This window comes from Vidua chalybeata, chromosome 17 (assembly GCF_026979565.1).
Source record: "Vidua chalybeata isolate OUT-0048 chromosome 17, bVidCha1 merged haplotype, whole genome shotgun sequence".
NCBI classification, from domain to species: domain Eukaryota; kingdom Metazoa; phylum Chordata; class Aves; order Passeriformes; family Viduidae; genus Vidua; species Vidua chalybeata.
The window spans coordinates 1,087,738-1,111,882 of record NC_071546.1 but is presented as its reverse complement, the minus strand read 5'-3'; the positions used below and the strand labels follow the sequence as shown (position 1 = coordinate 1,111,882).

General features: G+C 48.3%; 3 protein-coding genes across 12 annotated transcripts in view; 1 reads left to right on the top strand and 2 right to left on the bottom strand.

Annotated features, from left to right (window-relative positions):
• PHF20 (PHD finger protein 20) overlaps positions 1–2,839 on the top strand; it is a 75,287-nt gene extending 72,448 nt beyond the window's left edge. For all 8 annotated transcript variants that reach the window (XM_053958400.1, XM_053958408.1, XM_053958407.1 and 5 more), the window contains one exon: positions 954–2,839. In XM_053958400.1, coding sequence (XP_053814375.1) covers positions 954–1,117 — 164 coding nt within the window. In that variant the 3' untranslated portion in view covers positions 1,118–2,839. The remainder of the gene's footprint in view (positions 1–953) is intronic.
• Positions 2,840–6,026: 3,187 nt separating this feature from the next.
• Positions 6,027–7,626, bottom strand: SLA2 (Src like adaptor 2). The gene is given in 5 exon segments (XM_053958912.1): positions 6,027–6,291; positions 6,386–6,460; positions 6,462–6,510; positions 6,678–6,776; positions 7,602–7,626. Coding segments are annotated over 5 exon segments (402 nt in total). The 3' UTR covers positions 6,027–6,137.
• The window catches only part of NDRG3 (NDRG family member 3), a 59,764-nt gene continuing 43,137 nt past the window's right edge, over positions 7,519–24,145 (bottom strand). The window contains exons 3-16 of one of the 3 annotated variants that reach the window (XM_053958412.1): positions 19,832–19,937; positions 19,034–19,154; positions 18,496–18,558; positions 18,111–18,171; positions 16,419–16,505; positions 15,821–15,877; positions 14,531–14,634; positions 14,078–14,143; positions 13,566–13,617; positions 12,203–12,250; positions 11,519–11,554; positions 11,377–11,428; positions 9,512–9,550; positions 7,519–9,008 (exon numbers count right to left, since the gene is read on the bottom strand). In XM_053958412.1, the coding sequence (XP_053814387.1) occupies positions 8,830–9,008; positions 9,512–9,550; positions 11,377–11,428; positions 11,519–11,554; positions 12,203–12,250; positions 13,566–13,617; positions 14,078–14,143; positions 14,531–14,634; positions 15,821–15,877; positions 16,419–16,505; positions 18,111–18,171; positions 18,496–18,558; positions 19,034–19,154; positions 19,832–19,937 (1,071 nt within the window). In that variant the 3' untranslated portion in view covers positions 7,519–8,829. Of the gene's footprint in view, positions 9,009–9,511; positions 9,551–11,376; positions 11,555–12,202; positions 12,251–13,565; positions 13,618–14,077; positions 14,144–14,530; positions 14,635–15,820; positions 15,878–16,418; positions 16,506–18,110; positions 18,172–18,495; positions 18,559–19,033; positions 19,155–19,831; positions 19,938–24,145 lie in introns of all 3 variants that reach the window. The other 2 variants (XM_053958411.1, XM_053958413.1) reach the window with 2 other exon arrangements.

Below are 24,145 nucleotides of genomic sequence, written 5' to 3'. Positions count from 1 at the left end.
AGGGGCAGCCACAGCGGCTCAAGGCAGAGGACACACAGCATCAGCGATGGTATGAAGAAAGGAGCTCTGGGTGCAGTTGAACAATCCACACAGAGAAAATGCATGGGAAGAGGAGGAAGCTGGGGAGGGCTGGAGCAGCCCAGGTGTGCCTGAAGGCAGCGGCAGGCATTGATGAACCTTCAGGTTCCATCTCTTCCCTCTCAGTTTCTCCAGTGGGAGGAAAGCGGATGTATTCCCTTGACCTAGCAAATTTTGCGTTCTGACTTCATTCTCAAAAAAAAATTAAAAAGGATTCTTGTGAACGTGGATTTTAAGGCTGGAGTGTGCATCACTGCTGGAGCCTGGCTGTTTTAAGCCTGGAGAGACTTGAGCCATTGATGGCAGATCTCAGTGTGTCTCACTGCACAGTGTCATCATAATTCAGTGGGATGTGTGCTGTGGCTTGTCATGTTTTGATGTGCCCTCTTGATTTATTTACTTGCCTGATGAGAAGATTTCTGTAGATGCAGACTCAGAGAAGGAGGCAGCTCTCAGTCAACAGTGGGCCTTCATGTGGGCAGTCACCATATTCTCACTGTTATTTGACCAAAACATCATCTGTAATTATAGGATCTGCTGTTGATCAATGTCCAGCCCATGGGTCATGTTCCTGCCCATTCTGATGGCCCATGCACCATCCATGCTGCAGCTGCCTGCTGTTCCATCCAGCTGTGGGAGTGCTTGTGGGTGGTCCTTGCTCCGATTTCCCAGTGGGGTTCTGGTGCACTGCAGGCCATTGCAGTTGTTCAGCAGTGTTTCACAGCTTTATGCTAATCCTTCTGGTTACACAGCAGTTCTTGTGAAGGGAAAAAACTCTGTACAGCTCTCGTCTGGGTAATAGCAGCTGCAAGTAACCCAGAACGAGGTCGTTGAAACAGTTCAACAGTAAATACCACTTTGTTTTCCTTTTACAGCATACAAGCAGACAGAAAAACTGAGAACAAACCAGCAAAACTGGGATTCATCCTGTCCTGCTGTGGAGTTTTCCTACTGGTGGTGCTTGTGTGCCATTGGGGTGTTTGAAAGGAGAGGCTGGAAGGGGCCATGGAGTGTTGCAGTGCTCCACACCCAATTCTGAGGGGCTGCGTGGGCTTGGGAGTGGAAACTCTGTTCCTTCAGGGCTTCCAGACTGGTGACTTGGTGAGTAAGTCATGGAGCTTGATACAGACGAAGGACCAGCTCCTGAACAGATGGTTTCTGTGCCCTTGAGGTGAGGGTTGGGTGGATGCTGCTCTGAGAATGGGCTCTGGGCACAGCCATGTCCTTTGCACAGAGGTTCTGAGCTGATGAAGACACTTTGCCTGCTTTGCATCTCCTTGAAATCCCTTTGATCCCAGCAAATGCTGCTGCAGGGAAAGATGCTAAGCTCCAACTATCAAGACTCATTGAAGGCCGACTGGGTGGTGAGATTTTCACCTTCTCATCCCTCCCTCCTTTTCTTTTTTCTCTTATACATGTCCTTGGGTGATATTTTTGTGGTTTTTTGTTGCTGGAAATGATGTAACTTCCACAATTTTCGAAGAAACTTTAGTCATGTGTTTGTTTGCCTTTGCCAAAGGGGAAGGGGGGGTCAGGGGGATGGAATTGAGGTTTCTCTTCAAAAGACTGTGCTCTTCGAGGGTTTGAATTTCACTCAGTGAGGCCTGATAGGCTTCAATCAACAAAAATAACATCTACAGGTTGGGAGTAGCAAGAAGATTCAGAGAAGATAAACAGACATTAACAAATATGCCCTCGTTAGGTTGGAGTCATCTGATCTGGAAAAAGATTGATAAGCAAATGTTATATGTGTATATGATAATTTGTGCAAATAAAATTGTCATATATTTTATAGTCATGTGCTGTTAAGGTATACTCTTATAAGTTTTAAAACGCACAAGCCAGTGACAGGGATTGCAACACAATGTCGAAACCACCTGGACAAGGGAGGGAGAACTTCATTTACAATCAAATGAGCGTGGCCGGCCCGGAGATGGATCACGGATCGTCCATCAAGGCGGTCTGAGGAACACCCGACGATGAATACGCGATAAATATCTGAGATTGAGATAGCCGGAGCCATGGGGGAGATACATCTCAATGCCGAATTCCGGGACATCACTCTCCGAACATGTTTTGTTCAACTCACCACAGAGAAAGAACTCCACCTGAATATGTGCAGTCCGAAAAGGAAGAAAAGGGACTCTGCCTTGGGCAAGAAAAGCTGTATAAAAATGGCTTGGGCAGGACAGTTGGTGTGAAGCATAGGGGACCCTCTGCTGTAGCGCTCAGACCTGTGTCTCACCCAGCACTGATACCCAGGCTCGGCACTGCCTTTTTTAGATAGTGGCTTTTTCGTTGTTATTCTCTAAATTTTTATTTGGACCAATTAATAAATTTTTTTTATTAATAAATTGGAGCCTTCATTTATAACAGTGAACCAAAGAATGAGAACTAAATTAGCATTGAAGGTGAAGGGATCCAATAGGAGATCAAGTACTGTGAATTGTATAACGTAGAACCCAATGAATGAGAATTTCTTCGGGTTTTGAATGTATAAATATGTGAAAAGTCTGGCAAATAACTAGGTGAGCTGGAATGATTTCTAATGCACATCCTGTCTGGAATAAAGTAATGCCTGATTCTCTAACACTTGAAAGATGGTATTGGAGAGTTTCTTTTATTCCTGTTTCGGTGACAATTTTGCAATGCTTTCATTGTTATATTACTATAGATAATAATAATCAAAACTACTAAATACCTGCTTTCCTTTGCAACCAAATTGTTCAAAAATAAACCCTGTGTACATGTATTTATACACATTGAGCATTTCAGTATCATTTCACTCTAATCCACCCCAAGGGATCTGTTAACAAGATTCTGGGTTACTCTCATCTCCAGGGATGAGTTTGTAAGATGAAGCACTTGTCACTCCAGGGGAAGTGGTGACACAGCTCTTGGGGAGGTCACAATTGCAAGGTACCCTGAACACTGGGGAGCAGCTGGGAAGCTCCTCTCCCCTTGTGAGGGTCCTGGGCACCACTGGGGAAGACCTGCTGTGTCTTCACAGCTGCCCATGCTGGAGTGGCTGGGGTAGCTGGTGGGTCCTCCCCTGCCCTAGCATTTGTGGGTCTTGCTGGGGCTTGTTGTGTCACTTCAGAGCCTTCAGCGTCCCTGTCCTGCACTGCCTGGGAGAGTAGCCCCATGGTCAGCATTCTTGCTCTGCTCTCCTCTGGCTGGCAGAGCGCTGCTACTCTTGGGAACTGTTGGACTCACTCTGTGCTTCAGCTGTCAAAATCTGCTTTGTGTCCGTGGTGTTCAGAGGCTGCAGCATTCAGCCATAAGAGGCAGGGAATGGGCCTGGCAGTGCCCTGGGAAGACATTTCCCAGCATGAGTGGCATGTGCCCAGGACAATGATATTTTTGGGACAGGGAAGTTGGAGGGCTCAGAGGCTGCTGGCAAGGGGGAAGGATTTGAAAAGCCTTTACAACCACATCTGTCCCATTTTACGTGGCTCCAGGTTACAAATGGCAGAGCAGCAGGCTCTTGACTGTGGTCCTTTGTGTAAATGCATCCAACAACCTGAGTGCAGATTGGTGATGGAGGGAGGTTGAGCCACATTGGTTCACACAACATGGGTCAATAGCAAAAATAAACTATGTGAAATTCCTCTGAGTTACCTTGGGGCCCCAAGTGTGACAACAGCAGGACCAGGCCTGGGACAAACCCCAGCCTGTTTTGTGCTGAGGCCACCTGGGCTGGAGACTGGGGCTGAGCAGGTCTGTAAAGCTCTGGGTGGAAAAGGAAACAAGAAAATTATGGTAGGTTGCAAGACTGAGCTCATCAGACAGGAAAATGAAGAAGGGATTGGAGCATGACCAAGTAGGATACCTGCAGCTTTTGGGTTGGGGGCAGGTCTTGCTGCACCGGCATCAGGGTGCAGAGAGGGAAGGAAGAGAGGGATGGTGCCAAGCAGCAAAATTGCTTCTGCGCCACCTCTAGCCACGGAGGAAGCTCCAGCTTTATGATAAGAACCTGTTGAAAGTAGAGGCTCAGAAGAGCGGCTGCTCTGAGGCCTTTCTGCTGCTGTTCAGGCCCCTCAGCCCTGCAGTGTATCTGGGGTCAGGGCTGTACCTGAGTATTTGCATTCTTCTTCTTTGAATAATCTATTCCTGGCACAGGCCCATTTCTTTTCCCATTTTTCCTAGAACATCAGTTGTGCATGTTAAATTACACATTTAAACCTATTGGGCTCATGAATTTACCTGAATACAGTTGGCTGAGGGCCACTGCCACTGGCCCATGGCTGCCTGCTCACTCCAGCTGGGGCCAAGGGCCATGGCAGGAGCAAATCCCCCCAGGTTGTGGCGGTGAAATTGGCCCCATGGACAAGTCACAACAGGTTCACCTCAGCTGTGAACAAGGTGCCTTTTAATTTATAACAGATGGTTATTGCTGCATATCCAGCAGGATCCTGTTTTACGGAATTTACAGTCTGTGTCAAAAAGTTTAAAAATCAGCTGCTTTGGGCACAGTTAAAGGCTGGGAACTTCCCCCCTGGCTGCTGGTCCCAGCAGGCAGAGTGGTGAGTTATAGGGGTGAAAGCACTCTGATGGTCCACAGCTGCTGCTCACAGGCCTGCAAAGACACCCACTTCCCTAAAACAGTTGTGCTTGAACCTGGGAGGTCTTGATAGGCTTGGGCTGTTCCTCCACCTGGGCCAGGATTTGGTTTGTTGAACATTTCTATCCTCTCTCTGCTGCTGTGGGAGTACAGATGCCAGGGGCCCCATTGCAGCCTGTGGGGCACACAGGGCTCTTTCCCTGTGCAGCCTCTGCCTACTGCCCCCTTGGGTGTTGGGTGAGGCTCAGGGTGCTCATGCATCCTGTCCCAAAGTGTCCAGTGAGGGAAAGACAGGCCTTCAGGCAGCTGCCTCCCAGCATTGGTCTTGGCTGTCCCAAGTTTCAGTCAATGGGCCCCAGCATGAGCAAGAGACTGTGGCTGAAAATAGGAGAAGGCTGAGCTGAGGGATGGGTGTCCACCACAGAGCTCTGGTCAAGTGGGGACCCTGTCCTCAGCTGTTCTTCACCATGTGAGAAACAACCCTCACTTTAAAAAATTTAAAAGCTTTATTAAACCTTTACAAAAATTACAACAAAGGACTGAATAAGGAAAAATTTCAGTGCTGGGAGTCTCTGTAACTAACAGCCACCTGCTCATCTACAAAATGGATGCTCTGCCTTTTATACCCTTAGCCCCTCCCAAAGTTTTGTCAGTCAAGTCCATCTCTGCCATCCATTGATGGAGATTACTTTCTTATATCTTGATTGGAGATCAGGTGTTGTTATGCTGCACCTCTTGGTCACAAGCCAACCCTCCCAAATGCCCTGACTACCAAGGCTATTACAAGGGTGTCCTAGATTGCAAGGCCATATGTATTCTATTTGCCATCTGTTAGAGGTGTGGCAGTTATCTTCTGTTAAGTGGGCAGTTTTCTTTCTCTGTTCCAAAAACCAATCCTCCCTCCAGGAGATATCTGCTGTTAATGGCCTATTGAATGTCACTGCATGACTGATAACAGTTAAAGCATTCCTAACTGGATATAATCTGGGTATTGGGGACATCAAAGGCAGCCTTCCCACAGGTTTCCAAGAGGAACAGCTTGGGGTTTTCCACTGGACCTTCAGAGGAAGACTACACCCTTCTACAGGATCACTGCTCCAACAGAACCACATCTGCCACTCCAGGAGGGCTGCAGCCACTCCAGTCTGGACTGCTACCAACACGCAGGCCAAAGGGGTGTCAGGTTGTATTCTGACTCTGTCTGTGGCTTTTCTTTTGAATACTGCATGTATTTTTGTGGTTGTGTTGGGTTTTGTTGTTGTTGTTTGGTTGGTCTTTTTTTTTTTTTTTTTTTTTTTTTTTTTCTTCTTTTTTTTTTTCTTCTTTTCCTAATAAATTGTATTTCTGACTTGGAGTCTCTCACTAGTTTTGCTTTCAAACCAGAACAAAGGGGGAGGGTAGGAGGGGAAAGAGGTATATGGGAGAACATATTACAGTAACATCACTATACATCCACATAATATCCACCTCTTAACTGTCAGAGCTAACTATTACATTACTCATCTATAACAACCACTTTTCCTGTGGGGTCTGACTGGAGGGTGTCAGTCTCTGAGAGAATCAGGTAAGAGCTGATGGCTTCCCTCACGCCGTGGCTGATGTGAGAGTCCGCTGCCGGTGGGGATGTGGTCTGCGAGAACAGGAGGGAGCTGCTTCAGAGTAGAAAGGGCAGTCAGCAGCCAGCCCACAGCCCCTCAAGGGTCAGGTGGGGGGAGGCCCAGCCCCTGTCCCAGCTGCCCTCACCTCTCAATCTTGTTCCAGTGGAGTGATGCCTTCCTGAGGACAGTGAGTACTATGGGGGCTGGGCCCCCCTTGGCCCTTCCATGGGCAAGGCTCTCAGACGGGGCAGCAGAGGCCCTCGCTGAACTCTGGGCAGGGAGCCAACAGCATCAAGAGGGTACAGCCCTGCCCCTCAACCTGGGCACACCTGAGCAGGGGAGGGACCACCTGCCACCTTTTCCCCCTCTCTCCTTTCAGTGCATGAGACATCGCCCCACACACTGGTCAGGGTGCTGGGGGGCTGGCAGGGCATTACCAGAGTAGTGGTCCACCAAGTTGTGCAGGCTGGGGAAGGTGAGCCAGGGTGAGATGTAAAGCCATCCATTACACAGCCGGTGGATGTGGTAGCGAGTCACTGGCAGAGCACTTGCCACAGCGCACCAACAGGGAATAGCAGCCTGGCAGGCAGAGGGCAAAGGGCATTTGGTGGGCTGTCCCAGGACCCTGTCCTGCTCAGCCCCACTGCCTGATGCACTCTGACACACTACAGGGATTCAACCATCCTACAGAGGTGGCAGCAATCAGCCACCTTTCTCCCCATGGGCCTTGTGGCTGCAAGCACCCCTGTGCCAGCCCCATGCCATGAGCACCTTCAGAACAATGTAGGTGATAGGGAATGGCTGGGGCATCAGGTGGCATTGGTGCCACCGGCCACCTGCACAGTGGCACCTGGCAGAATCTCCTCACAGGGTGTGATGGGGCCCTGTTGCTTTTTGTGGGCTGAGTCTTGTCACTTCTCTGTGTAACCCAAAGCTGCAGGAACCTGATGGTGGTTTGCTCTTTGGAAGCCCCATGGAAGGGGCTCAGCACAGACTGGGGATCAGCAACACCCGGAAGCAGCCCTGTAGCCTGTGCTGCTGTAAACCTGTTGTTGTTTCCATTCTGGATGTTTCTAGTTGCACTTTGGCAGAGGCCAGCTCTCCAGTGCCCTTGGACAGCCTTCTGCCAGGGCCACAGGGCCGCCAACCACATTATTCTGGTGCCCTGTCCTCTCCCTGCCCTGGGGACAAGTTCGCTGTACACAGCAGGAGACACTCAGACTGCCAAACCCCCAGGGGTGCAGGTTGTGCCAAGAGAAACACCAAGAGCACACAGCATAACAATGGAACTCAGTTATAGCTTTATTCAATAACCGGTACAAAGTTCCCCTCAGGCAGAGCCTCCCAATCCCATTCCCTACCTGAAATGGAGCAGAACGTGAGCATGACCCTGGGAGGAGTTAGTTCCCATTGGGTCAGGGCTGCTCAGCAGTGAGGAAAAGAGGTTTTGCTTATCATTTGAGACTTGCAGCAGCCTGACCACTCATCCCTTTTCTCCCATAAACACCAGACCCTGGCAGCACATCTGCTGTCCACCCTTGGTGACCCAGCCAGGTGTAAAAAGGTAGCACAGTTGTGAATTCCACAAAGACAGCAAAATGTGTGATTGCTGGCTGCCACACTTACTGGTGCTCCCTGCCCCCATATAACTGCATCCTGTGCAGATCCTGCCTGCAGCAGTGGCAGTTGGACACAAAGATGACAGCGCAGGAGATTCTGGGATCTCCACCTGGCAAGAGGCACTGCTTCCCATTTCACAACCTGCTCAATATTAAAGATTCACCTGTGCCAGGGGAGAACAGCGACCATGTGTCACTGCATCTCGCTCTTCTGCTGGGTCAGCAGAGGGTTGCAGAAGTGGTCTAGAGCCAGGGCTGCTGGAGTTTAATCCCTTGTACTGGGTTAATAGTGCACCTTGTCAGTGTAGTTTACTGGTTAATTGCTTTGCTTTTTCAGGAGGCTCAGGTAAAAAATCACTCTGGTCCTTCTTAACACACATACACAGGTAAGACCAAGACAGTATTCCTGACCATTTGTTATTCTCAGGCTGCATGGCATGTGAAAAAGCCCTGGGGACACACAGATCTTCCAGTGGGTTCTGCGTCCCAGGTACAGCTCCACACTGCATTTCCTGCTCCAGTGCCTGGAGTGCCACATCCTCGTGGTCTTACTTTCCCACGTCCCACCAATGACATACCAACTGCATCACAAGGGTCCTTTAGCAGAAGCACAACTAGAAAGCAATTCTAAACCTCACAAAGCCACAGAAATCATATTTAAATGAAGAGGGGAGACAACGGCTGTCATCTGGATTGATACACAGAACAGACAGGAGATGGCATCAGCATGTACAGTAATGGGACTTACTAAGACTGTGGAATGTCAACGAGTTTTAAAGAGACACTGATGCCAAGGGGATACAGAAATGATCAAAGTAATGTCAAGTACAGACCACCAAGGAGGTGGCTGCTTGGATGGGCATGCACAGGTTAGAGAGAACAGTTAATGCCATGTCGGATGAAATGCTAAATTCTGAGTGGGTTCAGTGGGGTGAGTGGAGCTGTCTGAATCCAGAAGAGGGGCTCCTGCCTAACAGGATACTTCCATGGTTTGAGGTGCAGCCTGGAGGTCAATTCCTTCTGGGGTTCCAGCACTCCCTTCCCCGTGGGTGCTGGCATGAGACCGGCTGCGGCTGCTCTCGCCAGAGCCCACACTGGAGGAGGAGTGGCTACGGGAACGCATCAACCGGGTCATGCTGGCTGCTGGCACTGCAAGAGAGAACAAATGTGGGACTCAGACAAGGAGGCAGCTCCTGGAGCCAAGACCACAGTCACTCAGGTATGTGTCACTGGGTAAGCACAGAAAGAGCTGTACTCTTCACTGAGCTGTACTCACTCTTCACTGCCAAAATTAAGTCTCTGCATGTCTAAAGCAAGATGTTTAAGGCCCAATTTCAAAAGGTCTAAGGTGAGAAAATGCCAGCAGTGTAACTGATCCTCTGCAAGTGCAGCCACGGCCAGTGTCTGTGCAAACCAAGGCAGCTGTGGCATGGATGACCTTTTGAAAGCTAGTCTAATCACTCTAGAAAACCACAGAGCTGAAGTCATGCAACAATCAACAAAATACAAATGGAAGGTGGAAACCCATAGCACGCATGGTACAATGATCAGCCCACCCACAGCAGGACATGCTGAGACAGAGCAAAGCACCCGGAGAACAATTCCATTCAGCACACAGACCAGGGCCAAGGTGGATGCACAATTGGAGGTACCTGACTCAGTGCTTAGGTGGCTGAGCTGCACATAAGGGACTGGAAACAACATGAGACAAGGAAAGGGATGAATACAGGAAAGAGCCCATTAGTTGCAGTGTGTGACTAGTGGCTGCACTATTCCTGGGACCTCCAGCTACCTTTCCTTCCGCTCCCAGCTTGTACACTGCACTGAAAGCTCCCAGGATTTGTAAGAACAGCTGCTAATAAGCATCTCAGGGAGATGCCAAGCTCACCCGAAAACCCATCAGGGCCAGATCTCTTCAATGCCTTTAGCTGAAAATCACACTGTACCTGGTGATACTAACTCCCCACTGTAGACCCCACACCTGCTCAACAGAAATATGGTTTCCCTGGGGTATATTGTGTGACTTCATATACAGGACAGAAATTCATGTCTTTGAGATGACAGCATCAGACTCCTGCTGCAAGTCTCCTTCAAGGCTGGTACCTTCCACCTGCAGTGTCAGCAGAAGTACATCCAGCTGCTTCAGCCCATGTACAGAAGGCACAAGAACAGCTGTTGGAGAACTGTTTTCTCTACTTATAGCAGTGCCCAGCTGTGTTTTGCTTCTACCTTGTTCTCCCCAAAAGAACTGACCACACTCCACAGTGTCCCACAGTCTTGTCCATGAAAGCTAGGAAAACTATTCTGGGACCAGTTACTAATTCTGGAAGGAGAAAATTGGCTTGTCCTTCTCCAGTGCTGCATGTCCTATTGACAAGAGAGCTGACCCCCAAAGTGATGCTAAAGTGCTGCTCCCCCTTGCGCTGACAACAGCACTTGCTGACTTTACTAACTCCAGGAGCACAAGAGACATGAATATTGAAACACGCTCAGTGAGGCTGAGGGACCCCTCCTCACACAGCATCTTCCTCTGCAGGATCAGGTTCCTTTGGCCAACATTGGAGAACATGACTGTCCTACATGCTTGTGTTACCTGCAGAGTCCTAAGGAAAAGGACAGGTTCTGCTAAGCCCTGACCATGATCTGGCAAAACTGTGAGGACACCACTGCAAGTGTCCCAGCTCTCGTGGTGGCCATGCTGAGTGGTCAGCCAGTCACACAAACCAACCCCTTCCCTAAGTCCAACTTTTGAAGGCTCATCATCTACAAAAGGGAACTCCTGACCCCAGTAGGCAAGAAAGAGCTGCTGTAGTGCACTGAGAAGTCCTTCTCCTGATGTTCCTGAGTAGTAAAGCCCTTCTTGGAGATAAAGAAGTAAAGAAGCCCTTCTCCTCCAATTCCTCAGGAACACCAAGGGCAGGGAGCTGAGCAGCTGTTAGTCTGACACACTCAGGTGACAATGTCTTCTGCCTCCAAGCATGGTGAGGAAGCCATAGGGCAGGACATGCACTGGTGCAAAGCACAGCTCTCTCTGGGCTCCCTGGGTGCCTCAGAAGTCACCTAGGAACTTGTTCTGCCATTAGAGGGATTTGTTGTGGAGTATTGCTTAACCCTGGTGAGGCTGAGAGAAACAGGAACATCTGAGGAGAAAGGGGGGAGCCCTCATACCCAGACTAGTCATGGGGCTGCACTGCTACCTCCTACCCCTTTGGAGAAGGTATACACAGATTTGCTGTTCTTGGGAACACATTTTTCTAGATTGGCACAAAGACAGACTTAAAAGGTTTTACCAACACCAGCAACCAGAAAGGAGTCACCAACACATGTTAGGGAACAACACTAGCTTGCTAAGGCATGTCAGCACACTAGTTGATTTTCCAGCATGGATGGATCTCCTGGCAACCACACTAGCTCAGGGGTAGGAACACAGATGCCAGTGGGCTCAGATGGACCAGAAAGCTTGAGCTCCCTTCACAACAACCCTGTTCCAAACCACAGAATTGTGTTTGCCACTTACTGTAGCCCATTCCCTGCACAAAGTACTTGAAGGCTTCAGTCAGCTTGCCAGGCTGTGGAAACAGAGAGGGTGGCTTTAGTGCAAGCAGAACAAAGGGCTCTGTACCACTCAAATGCCATGGGAGAGTCGAGGTGTGACTCACCTGAACCACCTGGGGTAAGCCCCCGCAGTCAGCCATCTGCAGCAGGAAACAAAAGGTAGGTTGAGCTGTCCTTCCTGCCCAGGAGGACAACCCCAAACTAAGCCAGTACCATCCACCCACCAGAGCTGAGAGCACCACACTGCAGTTTCCACCACCTCACCTCTACAACCAGAGCAAGGCCACGGTGATACACCTTCAGGGACCTGCTGCTGAGGGAACCCTGCACCTTGGAGGCCACGTAACCAAGTGATCTCAGACCACACTGCAGAAGCCCAGCACCTTCCCAGCCACCTCTCCCTCAGCCACTCTGCCCAAACCTGTCACTTTGCACTTCCATACAGCCGCTGTCTGGCACATTGTGGGGCCACAGGTGAGGGTGGAAAGGACCAGTACAAAGCTAGGAAAAAGGATGTTGTTGCTGCAGAGAGCAGGGTGAAGGCAGGGCATCTCTGCTAATTCGCATGGGTCTTCCCTGCCAGTTGAAGGTGGCCATAAAGCAGGGACTGGGGGACTCCCTGACAACGCTTCCGTCTCAAGCCCTGGCTCCATGGAGGAGAGAGCACAGCCCTGAATGACTGTCCAAAAACTTCTCAAAGCCAAATGTATGGAAAGCAAAAATCTAAGTGGAGATGAGCAAAAATAGTGTCTTTATGCTGGCCAGAATGATTCTGGAGTGGCACTTGCCTTCAGAAGGGTAGTTTTGGTTGGGTCAAGACGTGAATTGCATTCAACCTAGGAAAAAAGAGAGGGACATGGTGTCACACAGAAAACTCAAAGACTTGAATGTAAAATGTAGAATAGCTCCACCAGAAGCAGTGGCTGTCTTCAGCAAGGTAGCTTCTCTGGAGCCAGGAAGGACCAAGCAAGAAAGCAGAGATCATGTAGGAAGTGAACAATGAATAAAAGATCTGGGGAGGAATGGCAGGTGTTCCAATCTAAGGGACCTTGTGATGACAGGTCATGACTTCAACTGAAATCATCCTCTAATTTTGGGATACACTATAAAACCCTGGAGCACCTTCTGTGCTCTGACAGCAAGACTGGGAGGGAAGGAGACTTCTGTGCAATGCAGCATAAGTCCCCTGGTCAGACAAGGAGGCCACGACCACCTCTTCTCTGTAAGACTGCTGCAAAAGGGGAATAGGCAGGGGCTCTATAGGAAAAGCAACCTCAGCAGGGGAGGTTATTCTGGGCAGGGAACCTGGGCAGCCAGACAGGCACACTAATATGCAGAAGACCCTATCCTGTACTGTACTGTGGCCAGTAAGCAATGGGAATCCTCAAGGATAGTATTCTAGAAAAGTCAAAACTTGCAGAATTAATTTCAGACTTCCAGATCAAACAGACCAAAGCAACAGGCCATGGCCAGAAAATGTTCTCCATGCATGGCTCCTAGGTTCAAGTTACTGCTTCAGGAGACTCCTATACTCTTCCACAGTTTTAGACAGCTGGTTTTGTTCACAACCCCTTGGTCTCCCCACAATCCCTGGCTGACAGGGAGGAGCAACATCCACCACAACCACACTTCCCTGTGCCATGCCCCATTTATAGCTTGCTGGGAGGGAAGTGGGTTATGGGTGTCTGCAGAGGACAGAGCTCCTAAGTGCTGCCTTCCTGGTGATGCACTACCTAAGAGAGCTCTACCTGACTCCCCACCACAATAACTGGAGTCACACTCAGTTATTTTTAATCCCCAGGTAGCCCCAGTGTAACAGCAAAACAGCAGCAATTCAAGACTTGAACTAAACTGCAGGCAGCAGCTTGGCAGAGCTCAGGGAAGGATGCACGATCCCAAACAGGGTCCTTTGCATCATGTGTTGAGCAGGGTGGTCATTCAGATTCTGCCATCCTCATCTTGGAGTTGCCCTGAGGGCCATTCAGGGCCCCTGAACCTTGGCTCTCCCATGAGTAGCTGGAGGACTGAAAAAGAGTTTGGGACACAGAGCCACTGTCTGTAACTAATTCTGAGCAAGGTGAAAGCACTGCAGGGTTGCTAAGTGACTTGTAGGACTAATGTCACAAGAGGGAAGAGTTCATGGATACATACCACTGCTTCCACAGCAGGTGAGTTGTCACCAACAACAAGCAAGGCAGGGCACCTGGTCAAAAGCCAAAACAGAGGTGTTACTCCAATTGCATCAAAGGGGTTTCTGAGAAGGTTGAGCTCTGTGAACCAACACCCTCATGGAAAGGTTAAGAAAAAAAGGCTCAGCAAAATCCCTGCCTGCCATCACCCTGGCATTTTGTTGTACCAAATCATTCTCCAGGACTTGCAGATGCACCCAGACTGTCCTCTCAATGCACACCAACTGGCACTGCTGTTGCACAGTTGTGCCTCTGACCCTGCCTCTGGAGAAATTCAATGTGTTCTTAATGAGAGGACTTCCAGACACCTCTGCCCCATTGCAGCTGACAGTCCTGTACCACAGCCTGGGACTGTCTTGGATAGTCTTCACAGTGCTTGAGCTTGGTGCAGTTCTTGCTGAGAAGCAACAACATCTTTTCTGCTGAAGAGACTGCAGAGTCAGCAACTGAGATAGGCTCATTCACACAACTTACTTGAGTGTTTTTGCAATCATTTCATTGACACCAACAACTGGTCTCTCAATTTCTAGATCTTTACGACTGAAAGATAAAACAGAACAATTCTCCATTAAATCTGCAGAGGAAACTGATTATCATGGGGGCACATAAAATTCAACCATGAGTGCTGGCTCCAGCACCCAGGCAACGTCGTGCATCATGCCCTGAGCAGGAGCCCCAGCAGTCATCCCCAGAAAACAGGATCCATCCTTTCATGGCATTGCTGTGTGCCCAGAGATGAGCTACTGAGGTGTGAGAGGGTCTGGGGCAGACACAAGGGCTAGGTTTGGCTCAGGGTAACAGCTGAAAACTAGGCTTAGGACAAAGGTTCCCCTGATACAATACCCAATAGGATAATACATATGGCAGCAAATCTACTGAGCAGGGAAGCTGTGGGAGCTGTCTGTCAGGCAAAGAGGTATCCAATACCTGTTGTATGAGGTGAGGAACAGCTGAAGGTTATCTTGGTTAATGTCCTGCGCAATATGAAGCCTGTATGTTTGGATCAAATCTAGATTTGCCTGCAATTCCTCCTGTACAAAAGCAGAAAAATTGAAGAACAGGAAACATAATTTTCACAAGTAAAGAAGCAATAGTCATAAAAATGCCAAAGCATTTAAACACGTCCATATACATCATTCCCTGTGAACAGTGACACAGAGGGCAGCAACTCCACACTGCATAAGGATCCCAGAGACATGAGGTGTTTATGTGATGTGCTGGTACCATGCTTTGGTAATGTGACTACACTTTTACAACTGGCAGTGCACAAGCTGCTGCCAGAGTACAGGCTGGATGGGATAAGTTAACTCCCAAGCCTCAGTAATGCTTACACAGATACAAATCACTCTGCATTTGGCAGGCCTTCCACTCACACTTAATGTTTAAGAAGCAAAGGATGTAATAATACTAATAAACGTAATAAAGTAAAAGAATACGTAAGCCGTAAGACTGTGACCAGGGGAAAGTTCAACTCCAGCACCCAGTTCTAAGAAGAAACTACATTCTGAGAGAGCCAGAGAGAACAGGGAATGCAAGGAAGCACTACATACAATGAAGGGGCTTGACAGTGGGAAGAGAGCAGGATGTGCACAGGAGGAAGTGGTGCTGGAGAAGGAAGCATTCCTTTCAGTGCTGATGTGTTGTTGCAAGAAGACTCCAGGTCAGGGACTGATCTGCTGTGTGGCATATACAGTGTGCACGAGGCGCTATCCCTGTCATTGCCCAGTAAGCTTGCTGGTGGAGAGACAGCTAATCCCAAACAAAAGGCATTGCTGTATTCAAAGTTTTCAGGAGGGGCTGGTTTGCCTCTGCTGAAACTGAAGGGTAAGATGAAAAGCAGAATGCAGCAGTGCAACATCTGGACAGATACAAGATCCCACTGCCAGCTCCCAGCTGACATGTGCTCTACCCACAGTCCAAAGGCTTCCATGCTGGCTACAGAGAACTGGCTGCCACTAGTTTCTTTGGACAGTGTCCCGGGCACCACAAAGGAGTTCTATCACCAGTGCATAGCCTGGAGACAGTGAGGGCAAGAGTGAGGATGTGTGTGCCCCCCCACCATGCCAACCCCAATGTGAGCTTGACACACAGCGAAAAAGGTACTACCTGTGGCAACCCTTATCTGATGGACCAGAACTATTTGGGAGCAGACACATACAGAAGTTATAGCTCCATGCACAGTTGCACAGGCAACACTAACATTTGCTAGGTACTTACATGGCCAAAATGATGTGCCAAGACAATATCCACTATGTTGGTTGTCCAGCCTGAAAACTGAAGAGTGACCATGAATGAGAAGGAGAGTAACAGGAAAATGCAGTTTCATCACACATTGCAAAACAGCTACTCAGAGTAAAGGAAACAATGAAGAAACTATTCATATTATATAAGAAGCAAATGCCTGAAGTTTGGGATGGCATGCAAAGCTTCAAAGAAACTGTGTATACACAACCCAGCTCTCCAAAAAAAACTGAAACTTTAAATGATTTCAAGGGACCAGAATAAGAGAATAATTAAGAGATCCATTCAATATCAATCAAATGAAGCCTGCAAGCAGACGTACTAAATCAGACAAAAGCTGAGTGATCCAAGCAGTTTATCTGCATTTTTTATTCACACGATCACACCCACCCCTGCTCCTATGGCAGAGGCCATACTATACCCAGACTTAGAATGCAGCAGGGACAAGAAATGAAATTGTACAGTTTTTGCCAGAAATGGAAAAAATCCTGTATTCTGACCTTTTTTTTTTTTACTCTACACACTGTTCATTAGGTGCTATGGAGAGCACATGTGTGGGAAAGCAGAATCTCACCTTGGATGCTGCCCAGTCAATCCACCCTTTTGCACATGGATCAACATTAATAAGAACAAGTCCCTCCACCAGGTCAGGGTGGCTGAGCTGTGGGGAGAGAGCAGAGGCACACTCAGAAGGATGATTCAGTCCACACAGTAGTCAGCTGGAAAGCTTCTTGCAAAAGGTGTAAGACAAAGCAGGGAGCTCCTCTGTGCTGGGCAGCCAGTTCTCCTCAAGGAAGAGGCAGTTTTGCCAGTGGAAATGGAGCAAACGGCAGGGGAGTTAGTGCTGAGGCCCCCAAGCCCCTGCAGTATGGAAAGCTTGAGCTACAGGGGCACCCTCTCCCCAGGCAGCACCCCTGCTGCCCCCCGCCTGCAGACACCCCTTCCCCTGCTCAATCCAGCAACCCAAAACCCTCCAGGGTACCTCGGGCTGTATCTGGGCAGCACAGGTACAAAGCACTTATGAGAACTGCTTACAAATACAAACTCAGAAATCAGAGGTAACCAGCCTCTGCTGAGTTTTGGGTTCGCTCCAAGGCAGCTCTCCTGCTTTACTGTACTGATGTGAAGGAGAAGGAAACATCTCTGTCCTCAGCAGGAAACTGCCCGCAGCCCAGGGAGTGTGGCAAGGGCACACTTGTGGTACTTCATTGAGGACTAAGGCTGATTTGCACAAACTCCTCTTTAGCAAGGTTGAAAGCTATTCAAGATACAGAAGGCAAGGAATAGTGAAACATTGCCCCCGCTCAATCCTGACTGTAAGGAATGGGAAACAGAGAACTTTGTGTAAGGAGGGGCAGCTGCCCTGCACAGTGGCTTGAAGAAATGATAGTGGCCTAAACAACTGGCAATTCTCTGCATGCAACAACCTGAAGCAAATTTTCTTGAAAATGTCAGATTTCTGGGATTTTTTAACACTAACTCTGAAAGACTCAGGCAAATTCCTGATTTCACATGAACACTACACTAGAGAGAAATGTATAAGCAGGTACTGAAATAGAAGCAACTCATACAGTAGTATAGTAAAATGTGGCAAACCCTGGCTCAGGGAAGAAACAATGATGTCTGGCTCCAGATCAGAAGGCTGAAGGATAGCTTTATTAAAACTATACTATAGTACATTAATATACTATTTAAAGAAATACTATACTATTCTACATACTTACTTTCTAACTTATCATATCTAACTCATGACTCTCTGCTGAGAGCCCGAGCCACAGCTGGATGTGATTGGCCATTGAACCCAAACAACCTTCACCAGAATCCAATCCAGCAATCACTTCAGGTAAACAATCTCCATACCACATTCCACATGGGGAAAACAAAGGAGCAGAGATAAAGATTTTTTTCTCTTCTTCTCTCTGTACTTCTCCAAGAAATCCTGAGAGACAGAATTATGTCTCTCTGTCCAGAGAATGTGAATGTCACACAGAGTGCAGCCGGTCTCTGTGAAGATTCAAGACTGACTATTCCTAGCACTCAGGATGGGCTCTGCTGACTCAAAGGCATCACATTACAATGTTTCCATGCCTGGCACAGCTTCAGAGTAACCCTGACTGCTCCAACATAACCATCTGGAAGGAGGTAGCTCTCCCATGGCTCCCTGCAGCCCTGTTGTAATTACTGAATGTTACTTTGCCCGTGCCCCACACAGTGTGATCAACAATGAACGCAGCCCACGAGCCACAAGCAGTGAACAGATACTTACTGCACACCTGCTGAGGACATAAGCACCAGCTCCTAGGCCAATCCCAATGAAGCTTTTCAGGCTGAAATACAGGTATTTCACAGTCAGCACAACGAACTTAGATCAGCTGAAGCATCCCTAGAGGCAAAGCCTTTCCTCTCTGGGTCCAGCTGTGCACTTATGGTTTGTTTTCAAAACAATGCAGCAATGATGCAGAAGCCATAAATTGCGTAATGTAGCAGATGGTGTCCCCAGCACAAAACTAGACAGAGTCCCACTGGTTAGCAGATACTTGTGCCTCTTGGGACACCTCAGTGAGCATATCAGTCATGGCAAACAGAGACAGAAGTAGGTGCTGGAATAGCAGAATCCAGCTGGCTCACCCCATTTCCTTTCAGAGACTTACTTCAGGTGTGTCAGAACAGCAGGTAACATTTCAGCCAGTTCATCCATACTGGGATACTGGTACCTGAAAAGCAAAGGAGCACATCCAAATACAGCCTGACAGAGGTTACCTTCCAGTTCCACTCAAGGTAGGAGGGACAAAGAATATCTGCCAGACATGTGCACAGGTTATTAATGGAACAATACTGTATGTTTCAGCTGAATGTGTGGATCCCATCCCTCAGAGTAAGATTAACACAAAACTGTGGTCTTTTGGGCAGTCAGACTTCGGTGGCAAGATGGACAGATGAAATGCCAGCTCGACTGCAGTGTGCTGGGTTCATGTTCACATCAGAAAGGTGGTACCAGACTCAGCACTAGTGAGGGCTTTACCCATGTCTTAGTAATTGAAGAGTTCCCTGAACTCTTCCTTGGGAAGCTTCCGCATTTTGCTGCTGGCACCTGCTTACCACTACACTCAGCCTGGCAGTCCCAGCTGGCTTAAACTGGGTGCTACCTCAGTCCAGACTGAACAACATGGGTCACTGCAGAGCTCTTACCCAGATGGGAATGGGGGGGCTCCTTCCTGTTGGCCTGGTGCATCCACATGGCACACAGCAAAATGATGGGTGATCTCTTGCATGTCTTCAAAGTTAAAGAATGCGTTAAAACAGGATTTGTCTGAAACAACAATTAGAAGAAATTAGACACTTTAAGTTTTATTGCAAGCCACCCTCCAAACACCATGGCACACACCTGCAGGAGCTCAAGTCCCCACTGAGACCATAGGGCAGTGGGTGCTGGATGGTGTGTGTGCTGTGCCTCAAAACTGCAATGCAGCAGTGATTCTCAGCAATGGAATTGCTATGACTGGAGGGTAGGCAGACAAACAACAGCCTGCAATGCCCCGGAAAGCAGGGTTTCGCAGCACTTGGGTACTTAAAGCACTCACAGAGAAGTACCTGTGTGAAAGTAACAGTACATTTTGGGTGGGAAGACGTCAAAAGAGCAACTGTGCCCACCAGAACATTACACTACTGCTGCAGCCATGCAGAAGGGACTTGTTCACCTGCCAAGCACCCAAGGAATGGATGCCCTATCACACAGTGCAGCAAGTCAGCTAGAGCACTACAGTGTGCTGGCTGGACCTATTTCCATCTTCCATTTTGGCCCTACCATTCAAGGGCTGTTGGAATGGACAGGGGCATGCCATATGCTCTCTCTCTCCTACAGACCTTTATCTTTTCACCTTGGAATGACCTCATCTCAGCTCCATACCAGGCCTGCTACTCCCCATGCTCAAAAGCAAATACCACAAATAATCACTTTTTCAGGGTCCTGGCAATGCAAGGGCTTACGGTTGAGGCCAATGTCATGGTATGTGAGGATGACAGGTCTGTTCCCCTTGGGTGTGCCCCGCATGGTGACATGAACCACTCCGAAAGCTGTCTCAATATCATGTTCCTGCAGAGAGAGAAGAAGGAGCCCCAGTGTTACATGTGCTGCCTTCACAGGGAACCCTAACTGAGGGCCAGCAGCAAGAGCCTCATTCCCACTTTAACACTGCTCTCCTACCCATAGTACAGCTCTTGAAATCACAGAATGGTTTGGGCTGGAAGGGATCTTAAACACCATCTCATTCCACCCCCTGGCCACATGCAGGGATAATTTTCACCATATCAAGTTGCTCTAAGACCCATCCAACCTGGCCAATTCACAACCCTGTCAAACCTCTGTATCCAATCTCTGTGTCCAACCACTGCCCAAAGCAGCTTGCTTTTGTACAGATGTGCAAACAGTCTGGGGCTGAATCTTCTCATGATCAAGATCTCTGGGATAACTATGGATTTTGGAAAAGCTGTGGAGATGTCAGGAAAATTGGTACACAACATTACCTGTAGATCCCTCCTCTCATCTACAGAAATCAATGGAGAGACATGCTCTTACAGTAACTATAAAAAGCACCTTCTTGATATTAAGAAAGTATCTGCTTAGGAAAAAGCCACATGGTTCACCTGGGATATTACAACCTCAGAAATATGTTTTACTAGTTTAAATAAAGTATATGAAATATTTTTTTTTAAACAGTAATTTTGAACAACCTGAAAGTCATTAAATCAAACACAGGACTGGTGAGAGTACCTGCCTTGCAGCACATCAGAAATCCACCTCACCCACTTTCTGGGCACTCTTGAGTGCTGGTTGTGGGACGGACTGATTTAGCTCCTGCAGTGCAAGACCCTCCTTCACCCAGCTGTGCTTCTTTTCAAGGACTCCAAAGCCTCTCTCTTCCCTTGCTGCAGGAGTGTAGCAACAGGAGGATGCTGGCCCAGCCAAATCATATGAGGTAGCCTGAAACCTTCTTGAGGTTTGTGTTTGAAGGATAACAAGACACCCCTCTCTGTCCTTGTCCTCAGAATGGGGCTGGGTTTTGCCTGCATGCAGCTGTTGCATTGCACATGTATATAGAAGCTGGAGTACTTATCTACAAAGCAGCAGAGACCCATCTGCAGATGACATTACCTGATCTGAGGCTCAGCTGGCTCCCTTTTCCTTAGGAGGAGACTGGGGGTAGGAAAAGACTTGTCCGCGTTTGCAAAGCGAGCATGTAACCACATGGCAGGAACTCCTGTCCTCACAGCAAGGCTGCACAAAGCAGCCCAGGGTGCAGTCCCTGCTTCCTCAGCCTCCAGCAAACCTCCAGGCTCTGCCCCTTGCCCATGTCTCAGCTCTCAGGGGTGCTCTGCTGAGCTGGACAAAGCTCGGTCCTGTACCTCTGAAGGATGTGCTGTGCAGCCACAGCACTAGACTCCAGTTTAGCGCTCTCCAAGCCTGCAGGTGTTAATGAGTCCTTTATTTAAAGCGGCCACTTTTGGAAAAGGCAACTGGCAGTACAGGCAGCTGGAAGGGTGAAACACAGAGAACTCAATGGAGAGCGCAGCAAGTGCCTAAGTGGCCGGAGCCTGCGACCTCCACCTGCACTTCCCTACGCCCCTGAGGGCTGGACTAAGGACTGCCACTAAGAGCAGGTCTCTCTGCCAGCTCTGGCACTTGCTAGGTTCTTCCCTAAGTAGCTATCCAGTTAAGTTTTTGTTTTGTTTTTTTTTTTTTAAATTAACCTTGCTTTGTTAGACTACTGGCAGGTCAGTGAGTTAAGAAGCTCTGGCAAATGCTGGTTCTGGTTCAGAGCCCAAGGGGAGTGTATGGGGTGGCAGAAGGAATAGCCTTGCCCTGAGCACAAAGTCAATTAAACTGACTCACAGCTCACGAAGGGGGGAACTTGCAGGGGATGAGGGAGGGTCGATAGGCAGCAGCAAAAGGTCAACTATCAAACAGAAGCACAAACACTAGACTGAGAAAACAATGAGAAAAGCACAGAAAGCAACAAAAGAGCTGATGATATTGAAATACGTCTGCAACACAGTCTTTTCTGTAATTACATTTGAACTTACTGCTAAGGTCACACAAGCCTTTACTACGTAAGCTACAGCACAAGGTATTAGAAATAGAAACCCCCGCTTCCCTTCAGAGCCTCTATCCAAGCATCTGACTCTGTTTCACAATACATTTCTGTTTTCCAAAGCTGAGCTTGGATCTCAGCTCTCAAGTGAGAAAGGAAAAGTTTCCTTGAGCTAATAATAAAATTTTGGTCTCCTGCTTATTTTGACTTTGCAGACTGTGTAAACTGCAATTTGGTGGAAAGAAAGTAGTAGTACCCTGCTACTCCTTCAGTCACATTAGTGACTCAAATACAGGAAATGTACACTAGGTTAGGATTTTTTTCTTTTTTGTCTTTTTGCTTTCTCTCAAGGAATTCCCATATGTTGCCTAAGAGATGACAATAACCAGTACTTAAGAGAGACAAAAGAAGTGGCCAAGGTGGGCGGAAGGGGTGCAGCTGTCTGCAGGTGCTTAGCCGAGGGCTGCAGAATTTTCTCTTACATTTTATTTGTCACCCTCTGCTGTTCCAGCTTACCGCTTCCGAGGTTCCTGCTGCAGTGCATTTCACCAGCCGGAGGTGCAGCGGGACCGGCTGTCCCTGAGGGTTCCAAAGGAAGCCCCATCTCCATCCCTTCCGCCAGCCCGCCCGCCATTGCCGTGTGCAGAGAGACGGCCGAGCTCGCGCCACAGCGCCCCCTGCAGCCGCGGGGGAATCATCGCCCTGCCCTGTCCGGCCGGGAGCCAGCGGCGCCCCCGCTGGCTGTGCCCGGAACTGTGCCGCAGGGGAAGGTGCCTGCGGCCGGGAGAAGGCTGCCGCTGGGTCTGTGCCTCTGGTCGCTGCTGCTGCCGGGCTTGGTGTTTGTTTGCCTTGCTGGACACACACACGCTAGGAAGGAACTGCTATTCCTCGTCTCATATCTTTGTCTGAAAGCCCCGTAATTTCAAAGTTATAATAATTCGGAGGGAAGGGGGTCATAGTCTCCATTCCAAGGGAATGGAGACTGTCAATGTCCTTCAAACCAGGACATCACTGAACATGGCAGCAACATAAGGAATTCCATCTTTAACAAATCTCAACAAGCACCACTTGAAAAATATAAGATGCTAAATTTGCAAACTTCTCGCTTTGCCCTGTACAGCATCAATGCCTCAGACTGGGAGCTCTTAAGGCTACTTCTTATTTCTCCTGTTAGTTCCCTGGCAAGGTGGAAAATCTCCTCCTGGGAAGCAGCTACTCTTCTCTGCTCTGAATAAAGTGTATTACTTTTTACAGCCTTTTTCCAAGGCTTTCTCCTTTCTACAAAGGGAGCAGCAGCCACTACAACTAGATAAGGGTTTCTATCTTTACTTTTTTAACTGCACATCGGCTATCATGCTGATCTCTTTTTCAAGATTATCTGTAGAAATAAGACTGAGTTTTACCCCCAGTTTCCCTATCAGTGATTCAACGTCAGTTTTTCCAGTGAACTTTATTTTCTCTGAAACTTTCCCTGGAGTTTTAGGGCTTTTATCTCAATCTCTTATTGCAAAGGACAAAATCATTTTCAGATGCCACACGATTAGAGCACACGTGACTACTCATCATCTGTTTGTCTCCAAAACAGCTCTCCTATGTATCAAAGCCACAGGACAGCATGAGATGGAAGCTTAAACAGAAGCTTAGGTATTATGGTTTAGATGACAACAACACCCTCTACACTTCTACAATACAACTGCTACCTTGAACTGCCCCCCCAAAAGTTATTATTTAGTTACATTATTACTGGCTTATTACTCTCTCAAATGTGAAGCAGAATAAGCCACTTACAGTGGGTACCAGAGCACTCAGTGAGAGAACAGGAACTTTGCAGGCTGCACTCTCTGCCCTTGACAAACACACTTTCTTCATGTCCTTCTTGTAGAACACCCTTCACAGTTGCCTAGTGAGATGTCCTGTCTGTGCCACGCTGCATCAATACTTCCATAACTGCTGCCCAGTTCTGAAATACAATTCCGGCACGTTCACTCCTGGTATTTGCCCTCTACTTGTGTAGAAGTGCTGTGTTGGAAAGTAACAGACACTTCCAGACTCTGGCACACTTGGTTTCTTTCCGCTCTCTGCTCAGGTCACCTATGACCTACTGTATCAGTTTCGTTTGAAAAGAGATTCAAGGTTTGTTACTTTGGAGGTGTCTAATTCCAGCTAATGTCTGAATGCTTATCTGGTCTAGTGCAGGGAAGCAGTGATACGA